General features: G+C 37.5%; 1 protein-coding gene across 6 annotated transcripts in view; it reads left to right on the forward strand.

Moving 5' to 3' along the window:
- DOCK3 (dedicator of cytokinesis 3) overlaps positions 1–12,591 on the forward strand; it is a 499,318-nt gene that overhangs the window by 446,029 nt on the left and 40,698 nt on the right. For all 6 annotated transcript variants that reach the window (XM_074283356.1, XM_074283357.1, XM_074283358.1 and 3 more), the window contains 3 exons: positions 456–604; positions 7,394–7,480; positions 11,751–11,855. In XM_074283356.1, the coding sequence (XP_074139457.1) occupies positions 456–604; positions 7,394–7,480; positions 11,751–11,855 (341 nt within the window). The remainder of the gene's footprint in view (positions 1–455; positions 605–7,393; positions 7,481–11,750; positions 11,856–12,591) is intronic.

Below are 12,591 nucleotides of genomic sequence, written 5' to 3' on the forward strand. Positions count from 1 at the left end.
ACTGCTTGTTAGTTGAGTGAGAACATAGGGGAAAATCATAGGTGAGTCCAGTTCAGCTTTGGTTCTGACATACTGAGGACATTTCACCAGAAGCCAAATTGGCCAAACAGCTTTTCTCTGTATCTCTCCTCTCCCATCTTCTTCCTGTATCCCCATGTGAGATGAACATTGCTCAGATATATTATAGCGGGGATTCCTTTTCAGGGATAGGTTGTATGATAAAATGGCTGCTGGAGTCCCTTCCAAAGGGTCTAATTTCTGTGGTATTGTGATCTTTTAAAATGTAAGGGACTGACCTTACAGGGTTTTCCTAGATCTACAGAGCTTATTCATTTTCCTGGATTTGTGTATTTCTGATTGTAGCATTGCCCGGTGTGCCAACATATAATTTGGACTTCCGAATTAAGACATTTTAAGCTACCTGGCTGAAGGCACACTGTTCTGTCTTCTCACAGAGGCTGCATTTACTCTGCTTCTGTACTGTGAATTGCTCCAGTGGGAGGACCGGCCACTTCGGGAATTCCTACATTATCCATCCCAAACTGAGTGGCAGCGAAAAGAGGGATTATGCCGAAAGATCATTCACTATTTCAACAAAGGGAAGGTATGTGCTATGTGCAGGGTGACTCCCCCAAGGACAACCCCCCCCCTTACCGCTAACAGTCCTCTCCTTTAGCAGCCTGGCTTCTCAACTACATTCCCATCAAGAGAGATGGAGACAGGGAAACAGTGACAAAGAGAGAGAAGGGGGAAGGAATGGGAAGAAAGGGAGATAGTTATTTGGTTGGGGGCATCATGTATTCGTGTGTGTGTCTTGTACTTGTATGGGTGCACACCCAAAGGTTTGATAGACAGCACACTTAGCCCTGGACGAGGAAATGTGAGGGAAAAGCAGAACTACCAGATTCACGTTTGAGAAGGAGAGAGGCGAGCTCACACAGTGCAATGTCTATACCATGATAACTACAGATACTCTTTATACAGAGGCTCCAGTTCTTCTGTTTGTATTTATTAGAGGCACCATGAAGAAGTGATTTGATTTTCTAATCTACAAGAATAAATGTAAATGTGGGCTATCCAAACTAATGCATTTTTGATGCAAGAAAGCAAAATGAATGTTGCCTCTTGACTGGCATTCTCTTTAGCTCCAGACTGACCTTTGTCCCAGCCAGGTGCAGCATTCTTTAATTTGTTTTATTAGAACCATCAAATGCACTTAGCTAGGATTAGAAGACTATACATATTGTTGATTCAGCTTCCCAAAAAAACTTCTTGCTTCATTATTTGTCCTATTCCTCCTTTTGAGTGAACTTGGGAGAGAGTGTCGCTAATTTGAATCTCTGTAGATGGCCAGGTTGGATGTGGGCCACAGGCTAAAGGGATTATTGGGTGCCTTTGAGAAACATTTTCTTCTTATTAATCTTTAAGCAAATTTGTCAAATTGAAACAGGACAACCCAGAGAGCTGCAGGGGTTGAAGACTCTGGCATTATTAATGGAAAAAATTTTTAAGAATACTATCATTTGAAAAAAAAGGAAATTTTTGAAATTGAATGGCTTCTGCCCAAATGATGGAAAATAGAGAATGAATTCTTGGTGCTGCCATCACATAGGAGACTCCTCTGTGTTCACAAAAAGCCCTTTAGGTTTGGATGGATACATATAATATATATACAAACAATTAGGGATATCACAAGAGCTTTCTTGAAATTCAAATAACATTCACTTCCTTTGGATTTTTATATAAACTTAAGATTTGTAGAGTATTGGATAGATCTTCCGTGGTATATTTATAGGGAAAAGTGAACAAGGATTAGAAAGCATGAATAGGTTATAATCTATACTGATGGAAAGAATAACCATGATAATATCATCAAGTATAAATACCAAAGTGTTTGTTCAGAGCTCGCATCCATGCTTGTGCTATCCATACTGCAGAAGACCTAGAGCGCCCAGAGTTACCTGTCTCCTCCTTAACCAGTCTTCCTAACCAGTCAGTCCCAAAGCCTCCTCAAACAATCCCTTGTGGACCACTGCATTCACAGGGGAAAAGGGTCTGGGGGAGCACACATAAGTGAGTTTTAGATTATTTGTTTTGCATATTTCCTTTAATTAGCAAAGATCATTGAGCAAGTTCTATATTTACAAACCAATCTGGTTGGGCGCAGGCATGTGTGTGTGTGTGTGTGTGTGTGTGTGTGTGTGTGTGTGTGTAATAGGATCTTTTCCAATCTTAATCTCTAATAATACGCAGACAAATAAATTCAAATCTTACTTAGCAGCTTAGTTTTTAGAGAATATGAAGGAGGATCATGACCAGCCTGAGTGTTAATAAAAAATTAGAATGGAAGAAAAAAACAGAGTAAGAAGTAATCTGCAAAGAACTTTAAAGCCCATCCAGCCACTGTTGACAGTGCTTTGCATTAGGGAACTCTAGAGATTGGGTTTTCAGAGACAAATGCAAATCCCTTAGCTCATCCTCTTGGATTTGCAGCATTCTTTGTTCTCTCTCAGTATGTGTTTATGCTACACTTTCTATATAACCCATGCAGAATGCCTACCTTAACAATTCCTACTGTACCACATAGTTAGGAATTACTAGATAAGTCCAATTAATTCTTTAGGAAAAGGCTTTGGAACCTTTATTCCATTCCTGGAACTTGAAACCAAGTCACTTAATGCCACAAAATCAAAATGCTTATGGGGAAGGAGTCACCCCAAGGGGAAAGAGAACTCAGGTAGAGAAACATATCAAAGTTGTTGATACAAAACAACAAGTACCTCATCTGTGGAAGAAGATGCAGCAGAACAAGTTTGACGCCTTTTCTTGACTTTCAGGTATCTGAAGGCAGTTCTTATGTTCTTTCCAGGGTAAATATCCCCAGCATCTTCACTCGATGCTCACTTGGTATTGTATCCAGGCCTTTCACCCTTCTGGCTACCCCAGCAGTACACTGTCCTAGAGACTCCACCTCTCTGCTGTGAGGGGAATAGATGTTTCTTGAGCTCTTCTCTAGCACCTCAGAGTTTCTCTTCCTTTCAGTGATTTTTTTTCACTATATTGTTGCAATAACTGGATATATTGTTCTCTTATTTCTGCTTATTTCATTCATCAATTTATGTCTTCCAATCTTTCTCTAAATTCCTTATCTTTTGTTATTTCTTATAGTATGATATCCCATTATATTCACATGCCAGAGTTTTTCCTGCCATTCTTCAATTAATGGACATCCACTTTATTTTCAGTTCTTTGTTACCACCATAGGGGATAGTGCTTTGATATGCTTTAAATAACAAGGACTGCTATAAATATTTTGGTTTATATTGGATCGTGGAAAAGGTTTTTGACTTATATGGAAAAGATGCCCAGGGAGGGATCACTACATCCAAGGTCTAACAGTTCAGTCATTTTTCTTACAGAATTCCAAATGGATAGCCAGAGCTTTTCAAGAGAGCCATCTGTATTGAATATTACATTCTAAAGTTTTCTCAGAAATGGAAATCATATCATTGGCTTACAGTTAGCACATCCCCATTTTCTTTTCATTTTTGGGGGGTGAGGGATTTTTCCTTCCCCAATTCTGTGGTACCTTTCCTACTTCCCCTTGAGATTTCAAAGTCATTGGGAGTGGCTCAGTAATCACATTCATCTCTTCTTTTAATGTCCACGATTGTAGTTCATTTTGGGTCAAGTAACGAATTCATCAAGACTAATTAAGTGTTCTCCCACCATCTTTTTGATTATCTGGAGTATTAGCTTAATATTCAGCATTTTTATGTCTTTTCTTGCCCAGAGGTCAATGTCCTTGGCAGAGAAAACAGAAGCAAAATAATAATTTGGCAGCTTTGTCTTCACTTTGTCTTCGGTCATTATTCCACCGTCCTTGAATAATAGTCCTATCTTTTTTTTTTTTTTTTGATCTTGCTCTATTCCCTGATATTTGCAAAAAAATAAAATAAAACAAAATTCAGGACCTTTTTGTTATATTTAGCTTTTATGATTTAGTTCATTCTAAACTTTAGCACTTCTGATACCAAGTGTCTCCTCCTCTATCATAAGCTCTCAAAAGTAAGTTACTTCCCCTCACCCAGGTTCTGATCATTGCCACTCCAGCAACCAGTTACTCCCCATTGGCAAGTATTAATTCCAGAATGGAATTCAACTCTATTGATTCTTTTACTTTTTGAAAGATAACATCATGATTAAAGAAAATTGCTTAAGGCTAACTCAATTTAGTAGCTTAAGGCTAAACTTCAATTTTTTTCAGCTGTAAAGTGAAAACTAGATAACATCAAGGGTTCATGTTTCTCTAAATTTGTGACCCTATAAATTTACAAAAGTTATTAGTTACTCTGTTTTTGGTAGAGAAATAACTCCAGAATATAATCTGATAATTGAGATTTCCCATCACCACTCTATTATGCCTCTGTCTCAAACTTGGGATCTGTTTATTTCCCAGGCCTCTCATCTTGTTCCACTTTCTGTCCAAGTGGTCTGTAATATGCTTGGATAACAATATCATTTGTGTTTGTTTTTCTTTTTTTTTTTCTATTTTGCTTATTTTATCCTGAATTTAAGAAATAAAAACAAGCATTTGTATAACATAGTAGACTAGGGGAAAAAATCATACATGAGACTGCAAATCTATTTTGTACTACTTGCTATATATATATAATGAAGTTATCATGTAAGTCTTTTTTTCCTTTTTTCCTTTCTCCCCTCCCTTGAAAGAGGGCTACCATTAGATACAAATATGTATATACATGTAAAACTATTCCATATATATTTCTGTTTATCATTTCTTTCTCTAGATGCAAATACCATTTTCCTTCATATGTCCTTTGTAATTAATTTGGGTGTTTATAGTAGTCAAAATCATTTAGTCATTCATCATTGTTATTAAAACAATATTACATTAATTCACTGTTGGTAGTTCTGAACTAATTTAACCATTTTGGAAAATAATCTGTAATCATGGCCAAATAGTTCTTAAACTGCCTATACCCTTTGACCCAACAATACCACTACTAAGTCTGTTTCCTAAGATAATTAAGAGAAAAGGAAAAAAAAAACTTATGTGTTCTAAAATATTTATAGCAGCTCTCTGTGGTGTCAAAAAAAAAAATCCTGAAAATTTAAGGGATGCTGGTTAATTGGGGAATGGCTAAAAAAACTGTGGTATATAATTGTGGATAGAATATTACTGTGCTATAAGAAATGATGCTTTCGTTGATCTTTAAAAAAAACATTAATAAGCTTGCATGAAAATAATAAAGAGTGAAATGAGCAGAACCAAGAGACATTGATCTTCATCCAAATAGTCTCCACCATGCTTTCCTTCTTAACTTCCTAAATTTCTTCACCTAAATATACCTTCCTAATATGCAATGCTTTCCCTACAACAGGCCACTTTTTTCTTATTTCTTTTGAATAAAATACACCTGTCCAGGGTCACATTCCAGTGATGGGTCTCTCCTTTCTCAGTGAAACTTGTTAAAGTCAACTTTGCCACATTGTACAAGGACCAGTAATTCATCTTGCTTGTTGCCTAAACTTTTTGTATTTGTATATAAACATCTAAGACCATGTGTTTTACTACTGGATCCTTTCTTGGATTGTCTCCTTTGAACTTCTGGGTATCTGAATAACTGTTCTTTTTTCTATATTCTAGCTTCTCTTTATATGTGGGTATGTATCTTGATGAATATATGTAGGCATTTTTCTCCCTTCCCTCTCTCTTTTAGTTTAAAGCTTCTCTAATGAAATTTGTGAGACAACAGATACATTCTTGTCAATCTCTGGTACACTTCATCCCTGCCTAAAGTCTATCATTGCTATATTTCTTAACCAGCAATTCATCTGGCAGGTACTCTTTTCTGTATTCTCTTCTGTATACCTTGCCTCCAATGTGATAAAATATCACTTAAGTCCTCTATAGGCATAGTTTTAAAGACTTCTGACAGAACTGGTGGAAATAATCAGATTGTACTTATGAGTTTTAGAAAAGCTTCTTCTATGTTTTGACTAAAAAATAGCCAGGGAAGAAGGAAGAGTGTATATGGAAGCAAGTCATGTGGGCTGACATTAAACACCTACATGTGACTGCAGCTAGTAGGGTTACCTAGGTGATAGCTCTATCGCTAATATTTTAACCCCAAATCTCAAATTTCCCTCCATAACTTTGTCTTCTACTAAGCTACCTTTATAATTGCTAGAAATCTTTATGAGGGCTGACTTAGGGTCAGGCCTTGAAATTAGAATTCAAATGCCCATTAGACAAAAAGAAGAGAATAATATTCCTAGCGTTGTGACTCTGGGCAAGTCACTTAACCCCCAACTGCCTCAGCAAAAAAAAAAAAGAGAGAATAATATCAATGGTAGCAACAAAGCATCTCACTTCTTTACTATTTAAACTCTCCAGCCAGAAAAGCCATTTATACCTAATGAAAAGTATCATTCAAATCATAAGTGAGCTCAATAAAACTGCTCTTTCAGGAGGCCAGGATGTTTGTTTGCTATTCTCTTTAACTGGCACTTACATAATTGTTCTTGTGGATGGCTTCCCAGTGTTTGCCATTGTCTGGAAATACTACTTCTAGCTTGAGAGGAGACTAAAGAATACTTCGTATTGGAAACCAGTGACCTAAGGATGGAAAAGCCCACTATACAAATGTATGACTTGTTGGGTCAATGAGAATGGGGGCATTTGTAACTAATTTTGGCACATTTATATCTTCTCCAACTAGCTGTGTAAGTTTTATCTATAGAGCATAAATTTCTTCAACGGATAGAAATTATGATGGATTTCTGGGAGACTTGACCCCAAATGAAGTCCTTAGTGCTTTCCTTCTCCTTGATGCGATTGCAAATAGAATGGAAAATAGAAAACTGAGGGAAATTTTCCAAGTGTACTTCCAGTACTAAGAAAGAGGAAACCCAGAGTCCCATAAGAAAGGTGGAAATAGAACCAAGCACCATTTACTGAAGCCCAACACACGAGCCAAGTGTGCTACTTTTCATGGTCTCGTTACCATGACAACATGCAGCCCCAGTGCCTGCCTCTTCTTTGTAATATTTGGCATTCCCACAAGGCTCTTGAAGTAGGAGTTTTCAGCAGGCCCCATTTTGTGCTTTACTTTCCCCCCAAAGAGTGAGTTATGAGATCTGGATAAGTCCATGAAATGCATCTTAGACTTTGATTTTCTACTTGGTGATACATAGTCCGTATCAGGGGACAGACATCTGTAACGGAAATGTGAATCTTGAAAAAGAAGCACCTGGCTCTTTGCATTTAGGTTTGGAGTCAATTATCTGGGAAATGTCAAGCTATCTTCCTAGTCTTCTTGATATGATTCCCTGTGATCCTGAAACCATTTTCCTGTTTGTGTTACAGAGCTGGGAATTTGGGATTCCACTTTGCCGGGAACTTGCGTGTCAGTATGAAAGTCTCTATGACTACCAGAGCCTTAGCTGGATCCGGGTAAGTAGAGAATATATGTCTTCCCCTCCTACGGTCCACAGACACGGGCTTCTGGAAAAGTACCACAATCCGGGCAGTTTTACTTTAGAAAATTGTCAATGATTTCCCAATCAAATAGTCTCCATGCTCCTTTATTAAACATTTTTTATGATCCTAGCCCCATTTTATCATAGACTGTGAGAAATAGAGCAGAGTAAAAAACATAAGATTATTACACATTAAAAATCGGAACCAGAAATACAAGGCCGTATGCAACCAACATCCAAATTACACTATGGATTCCACATCCAGTAGGACTTCAGCCAACATGCCCAGGAGTGGGCTGAAATGGCTTCATGTAAGAGACGTCATATATAAAAGGACCCTTAAGAATGCCTTCTTCGGGTGGCCATTTTCATAGGAACTTTTTTTTTTTCTCTGAGGCTGGGGTTAAGTGACTTGCCCAGGGTCACACAGCTAGGAAGTGTTAAGTGTCTGAAACCAGATTTGAACTTGGGTCCTCCTGAATTCAAGGCTGGTGCTCTATCCACTGCGCCATCTAGCTGCCCCGGGTGGCCATTTTCAGGGGAAAAAAAATTGAGTATAATAGAAAAAGATGAATTTGGATTTGATATTCCAGAAACTAGGTCCAAAATCTGCCTTAAGTCAAATACTAATCTATTATTATCATTCATTGTTATTGTTATTAAGAGAGAATATGACAGAGTGCACAGAGGGTTGGCTCCAAAGTCAAGAAAATCCAGGTTCAAGGTTATGACACTGGTTGCCTGTGTGATCACTGTTGGGAATGCCTCTCTCCGTGCCTGGAATATCTCCCTAAATTTATTAAATTGCAAAGTAGCTGCTAATCCATGGTAGAAAGGATGTCTTCACTAAGAGAGCCTAGTACCAATGAAGTCACAGATTCAGACCATGAAAAAAATTTCACCATCTTTATCATTTTTATTCATACATTTGTCAAATATAAGGAGTAACCTTCATTAGCAGAAGGAAGTTTCTTCCTGGGAGCTTTCTATACCAGTAAAATCGCAGGCTCAATCTTGATCCCAATTCACAAGTTGCAAATAAAGACATAGAAAATGGAAATCAAGAAGTTAGGATTCAGGGTAAATGGATGGATGGATTATGACAAGGGATAACAGAAAGGAAACAGGACTGATTAGTTCTTGTCAATTTGGTTCTGTCTTCTCTGCTAAGGACATTAATCTTTGGATAAGAAAGGATAGGAAAAAATGGATAATAGGGATTTTAATCCAAGATACATGTTGTTTAGTTGTTTGTCAATCTTGTCCAATATTTTAGTGACCCCATTTTGGGTTTTCTTGGCAAAGATACTAGAGTGATTTGCCATTTCTTTCTCCAGAAGTTTTACAGATAAGGAAACTGAAATGACTTGTCCAGGATCACGCAGCTATCAAGTGTCTGAGGCTGAAGTGGAATTCAAGTCCTCCATACTCGAGGCCCAGTGCAATAGAGTTCCATAAAATAGAGATATAAGAGAGTACCTACTTAGCCTTAGTTAGTCCAAATGATCAGGCCAGATGAATTGCATTCCATAGTGCTGAGAAAACTGGCAGATGTGATTACTGAAGCACTGTCAGTGATCTTTAACAATTACATAGAATAGGAGAGGTGCTCCGAGACTAATGGAGAGCAAATGTCCCAGTTTTGAAAAATGCAAGAAAAAATATAGGCCTTTGCAGCTTGATTTCAGTCCTTTCTCTCTCCTTCCCCAATCCCCCCAAAGAAAAATGTGGTTAATTAATTTCTAGAAAAGTAAACGATGATCACTGGATTCAGCATTATTTAACCAACACCAACAGCTCACATTTCTATAGCACTTGGAAGTACACAAAATTTACATCCATAATTCATTTGGCCTTTGCAACAACTCCGTGAGGTAAATATTATCAGAATCCCTTATGTTACAAATGGGGAAACTAAAATGTGTTAGTTAACTGACTGCTCAGTATCACACAACAACTAACTGGGTGAGATTCAAACTCAGGTATTCTAAACCCCAAATTCAATGCTTTAGCAATTATATCAAGCTATACAAAACTCGTTTTTTTTTGTTTGTTTGTTTGTTTTTGGTTGGGCTACTAGTCCAAGAGATCTGGGAGATTCTATAGAGAGAAGTTGCTTAGACTTTAGCAAAACATTTGGCAAAGTCCCTCAAACTTTTGAGAGACACAGGCTGGATGGCAGGAATTAGGGAGGCTGCTTAACAGTTTTTCCAAAGATTTGGATCCATGCATAGGAAACACACATTTCCATTTCACAAATGACACAAAATTAAGAGAGAAGGTAACCACATTAAGTGACAAGAGTCAGGATCCAAAAAGATCTTGACCATCGTGTTGGACTAAATTTAATAAGATGAAATTCAAGAGGGGTAAATGTAAATTCTCATACTTGTAAAGTGGTTGCTTGTATGTACATGCAAAATAGGAAGATAGACATTTATCTGAAAAAAGATTTGAAGATTTTATTGGACTATGAGTTTAATTTAGTTTCATAGTGGCAAGCAAAACATGATCATAAGGAGCACTTAGGAAAAGATGGTCAAGATCAAGAAAGGCAACTGTCCTCCCCTTTTCTGCTGTGGTCATCTGGAGTACTCTGTATAGTTCTGAGCTTTAGAGCTGGCAGGGTACTTAGAGGCCACCACTTTTTGTGGAGGAGGAAACTACCCAGAAAGAACAACTGAAACATGTAGTAGAACGCTGTATTCTTAGTTCCTGTCCAGTGCTCCATCTTCCATCCTCCATCCTAAGCTGCCTGTTCTCCCCTTGATCTCAGTTCAGAGTAAGGGATTAAAAGTCTGGTAGATGGTATGTGCTGTCAAATGTGGCCACAGCATTGACTGGGTTTGCTTCACTGTACTTCTGTGTTAAAGGGACAATTTATGGGGTGCAGGATACTGGGAGATGGCTATGGTAAAGACTATGGAAAATGTCTATGTTAAAGAAAAAAAAAAGGTCATCCATAAAACTTTGTTTTAAATGTGGGTGTGATATAGAAGAATTTTCAAATCCCCTGAATCTTGCTCCTACTTCAAAACGCAAACTGCTTTGGTACCCTTTAGACAAAATGAGTAATTCCCCTTGGATTTTGAGACTGTGGTGAATGAATTATTTTCTTATTGTTAGCACAAGCCTTGAATTCTGGTATCCAGTAATTATCAACAAATCTCAGGCAGTATCATTATCATACCCAAAGAGCTATGTCCTGTCCTCTCAGGACCTTTTTCTTCCATTCAAGCATCCCAAATGTGTGCTTGACTGCAGAAGCACAGTACATTTATTTTTTTGTTTTCTATCCTAGAGTTCTACTCCATAGCCTCACCCTGGGTTCTTGAAGGCTGTGGCAAGTCAGGTTCAGCCAGTCAGGAAAGCCTTCAGATTTGGACTCACTCAACAGTGAACTCAAAGAGTGTGAGAGACCTCCAGATTGTCTGTAGGGTGACAGTTTTTGGCCTAAGACTGTCTATGAGGTGATCTGAGGAGTTCTAGTCTAAACTAATGGAAGGAGTAACCAAAAACAAATCCACAGCTCTTTGAAATTGAAGTAGTTGATTCACTTCTTTGAAGGGTCTACCAAATGTAGGCCAGCAGAAGCTAAGAATAGAATAGAATAGAAGTCTGCAACTCCTTCTACCTTTCAGGTTAACATCAGGCCCTTTGGTCCTGAGAAGAGAAATTCTAGGATTTGGATTTACTTTAAACAATGAATTGTGTATTTAGTCTAGAAAACCTGGAGAATTGGGTGATGATGACCAAGATTTTGACATACGTTGTCCACCAACGTAATTGGAGTTAGTTTTTCTGTCTGAATTAGGACAGCTGAGACCGGATCACCTCTCCTACTATCGTGGTGAATAGAAACTAAGTCATAGTACATAAATCAGCTTCTGAGGTTAAAAACAATTTTGTTTAGAAAGTCACTTCAAACTATATAACTGTCAAACAATTTCTTTTTTCCATATGGGCTGAGCGGTGAGCAGCCAAGGACCAAGCAGGATAAAGATGACTTCATCTAAGGTTATGGATGACCTGTATTCTACTACCTAATATCAGTCCTCAAAGGGAAAAGCACTTGTGTAAAAATACTGTGGAATTGTGAGCTATTATTCTATGTGAGGTGTGAGTGATGTACTTCCTTCCAAAGATGCTAAAGATTCTGTGCTATAAAAACTGGTTGTACACCAAGACTTGCAAACTGATGGTTTGTTAAGTATATGTGAAACTCATTTATTTTCCATTCACAGAAAATGGAAGCGACCTACTATGATAATATTATGGAGCAGCAACGTCTGGAGCCTGAGTTCTTTAGAGTTGGTTTCTATGGAAGAAAGTTCCCTTTTTTCCTCCGGGTAAGTAAATACAGAGTCTCACTAGAACTTAAAGTATTTCTAAATAATTTGATCACTTTCCTTGTGCTGTAGGCAACTCTACAAGATAATGATACAAAAAAAAATTCTGCTAGCCTGCAATGGTAGAGAGATTTTCCTCGACTAAGAATTTCCTGCACCAATGAAATCACAGGTCCTAGCCCTATTCCTACCCCTAATCAAGCACGTAGAGGCACCATAGTTAGCGTACAAAGTGCCTGCCTTGAAGTCAGAAAAACTCAACTTCCTGTGTTCAAATCTAGCTTAAGATATTTACTAGCGGTGTGACCCCAAGTAAGTCACTTAACTTTGTTTGCCTCAGTTTGCCCATCTGTAAAATGAGCTAGAGAAAGAAATTCTCTCTGTCAAGAAAACCTCAAATGGGGTCACAAAGAGTTAGACATGACTCAAATGACCAAAGACCCACAAGAGTTCATTGACATAACTCTTGCTAAATTATATGTATATCACTAAATTTTAGTGATAGAAAATTTTGTATTGTTACTAAGTAAAATAAATTTTTAATTCATGTTTTTATAAATGCTTTATAACATACTTAATAGTACTATATATATGTATGTATATAATTTATAAATAAATATACATATGTTGGAAGTGTATGTTCAAGAATATTTCATTGTTAAATATGTATGTGCTCATAAATGTTTAACAACCATACTCTCTAGAAAAGAAAAAAAGCATAGATATGCACTTAAAA

Source organism: Sminthopsis crassicaudata, chromosome 1 (assembly GCF_048593235.1).
Source record: "Sminthopsis crassicaudata isolate SCR6 chromosome 1, ASM4859323v1, whole genome shotgun sequence".
In the NCBI taxonomy this organism is placed as follows: domain Eukaryota; kingdom Metazoa; phylum Chordata; class Mammalia; order Dasyuromorphia; family Dasyuridae; genus Sminthopsis; species Sminthopsis crassicaudata.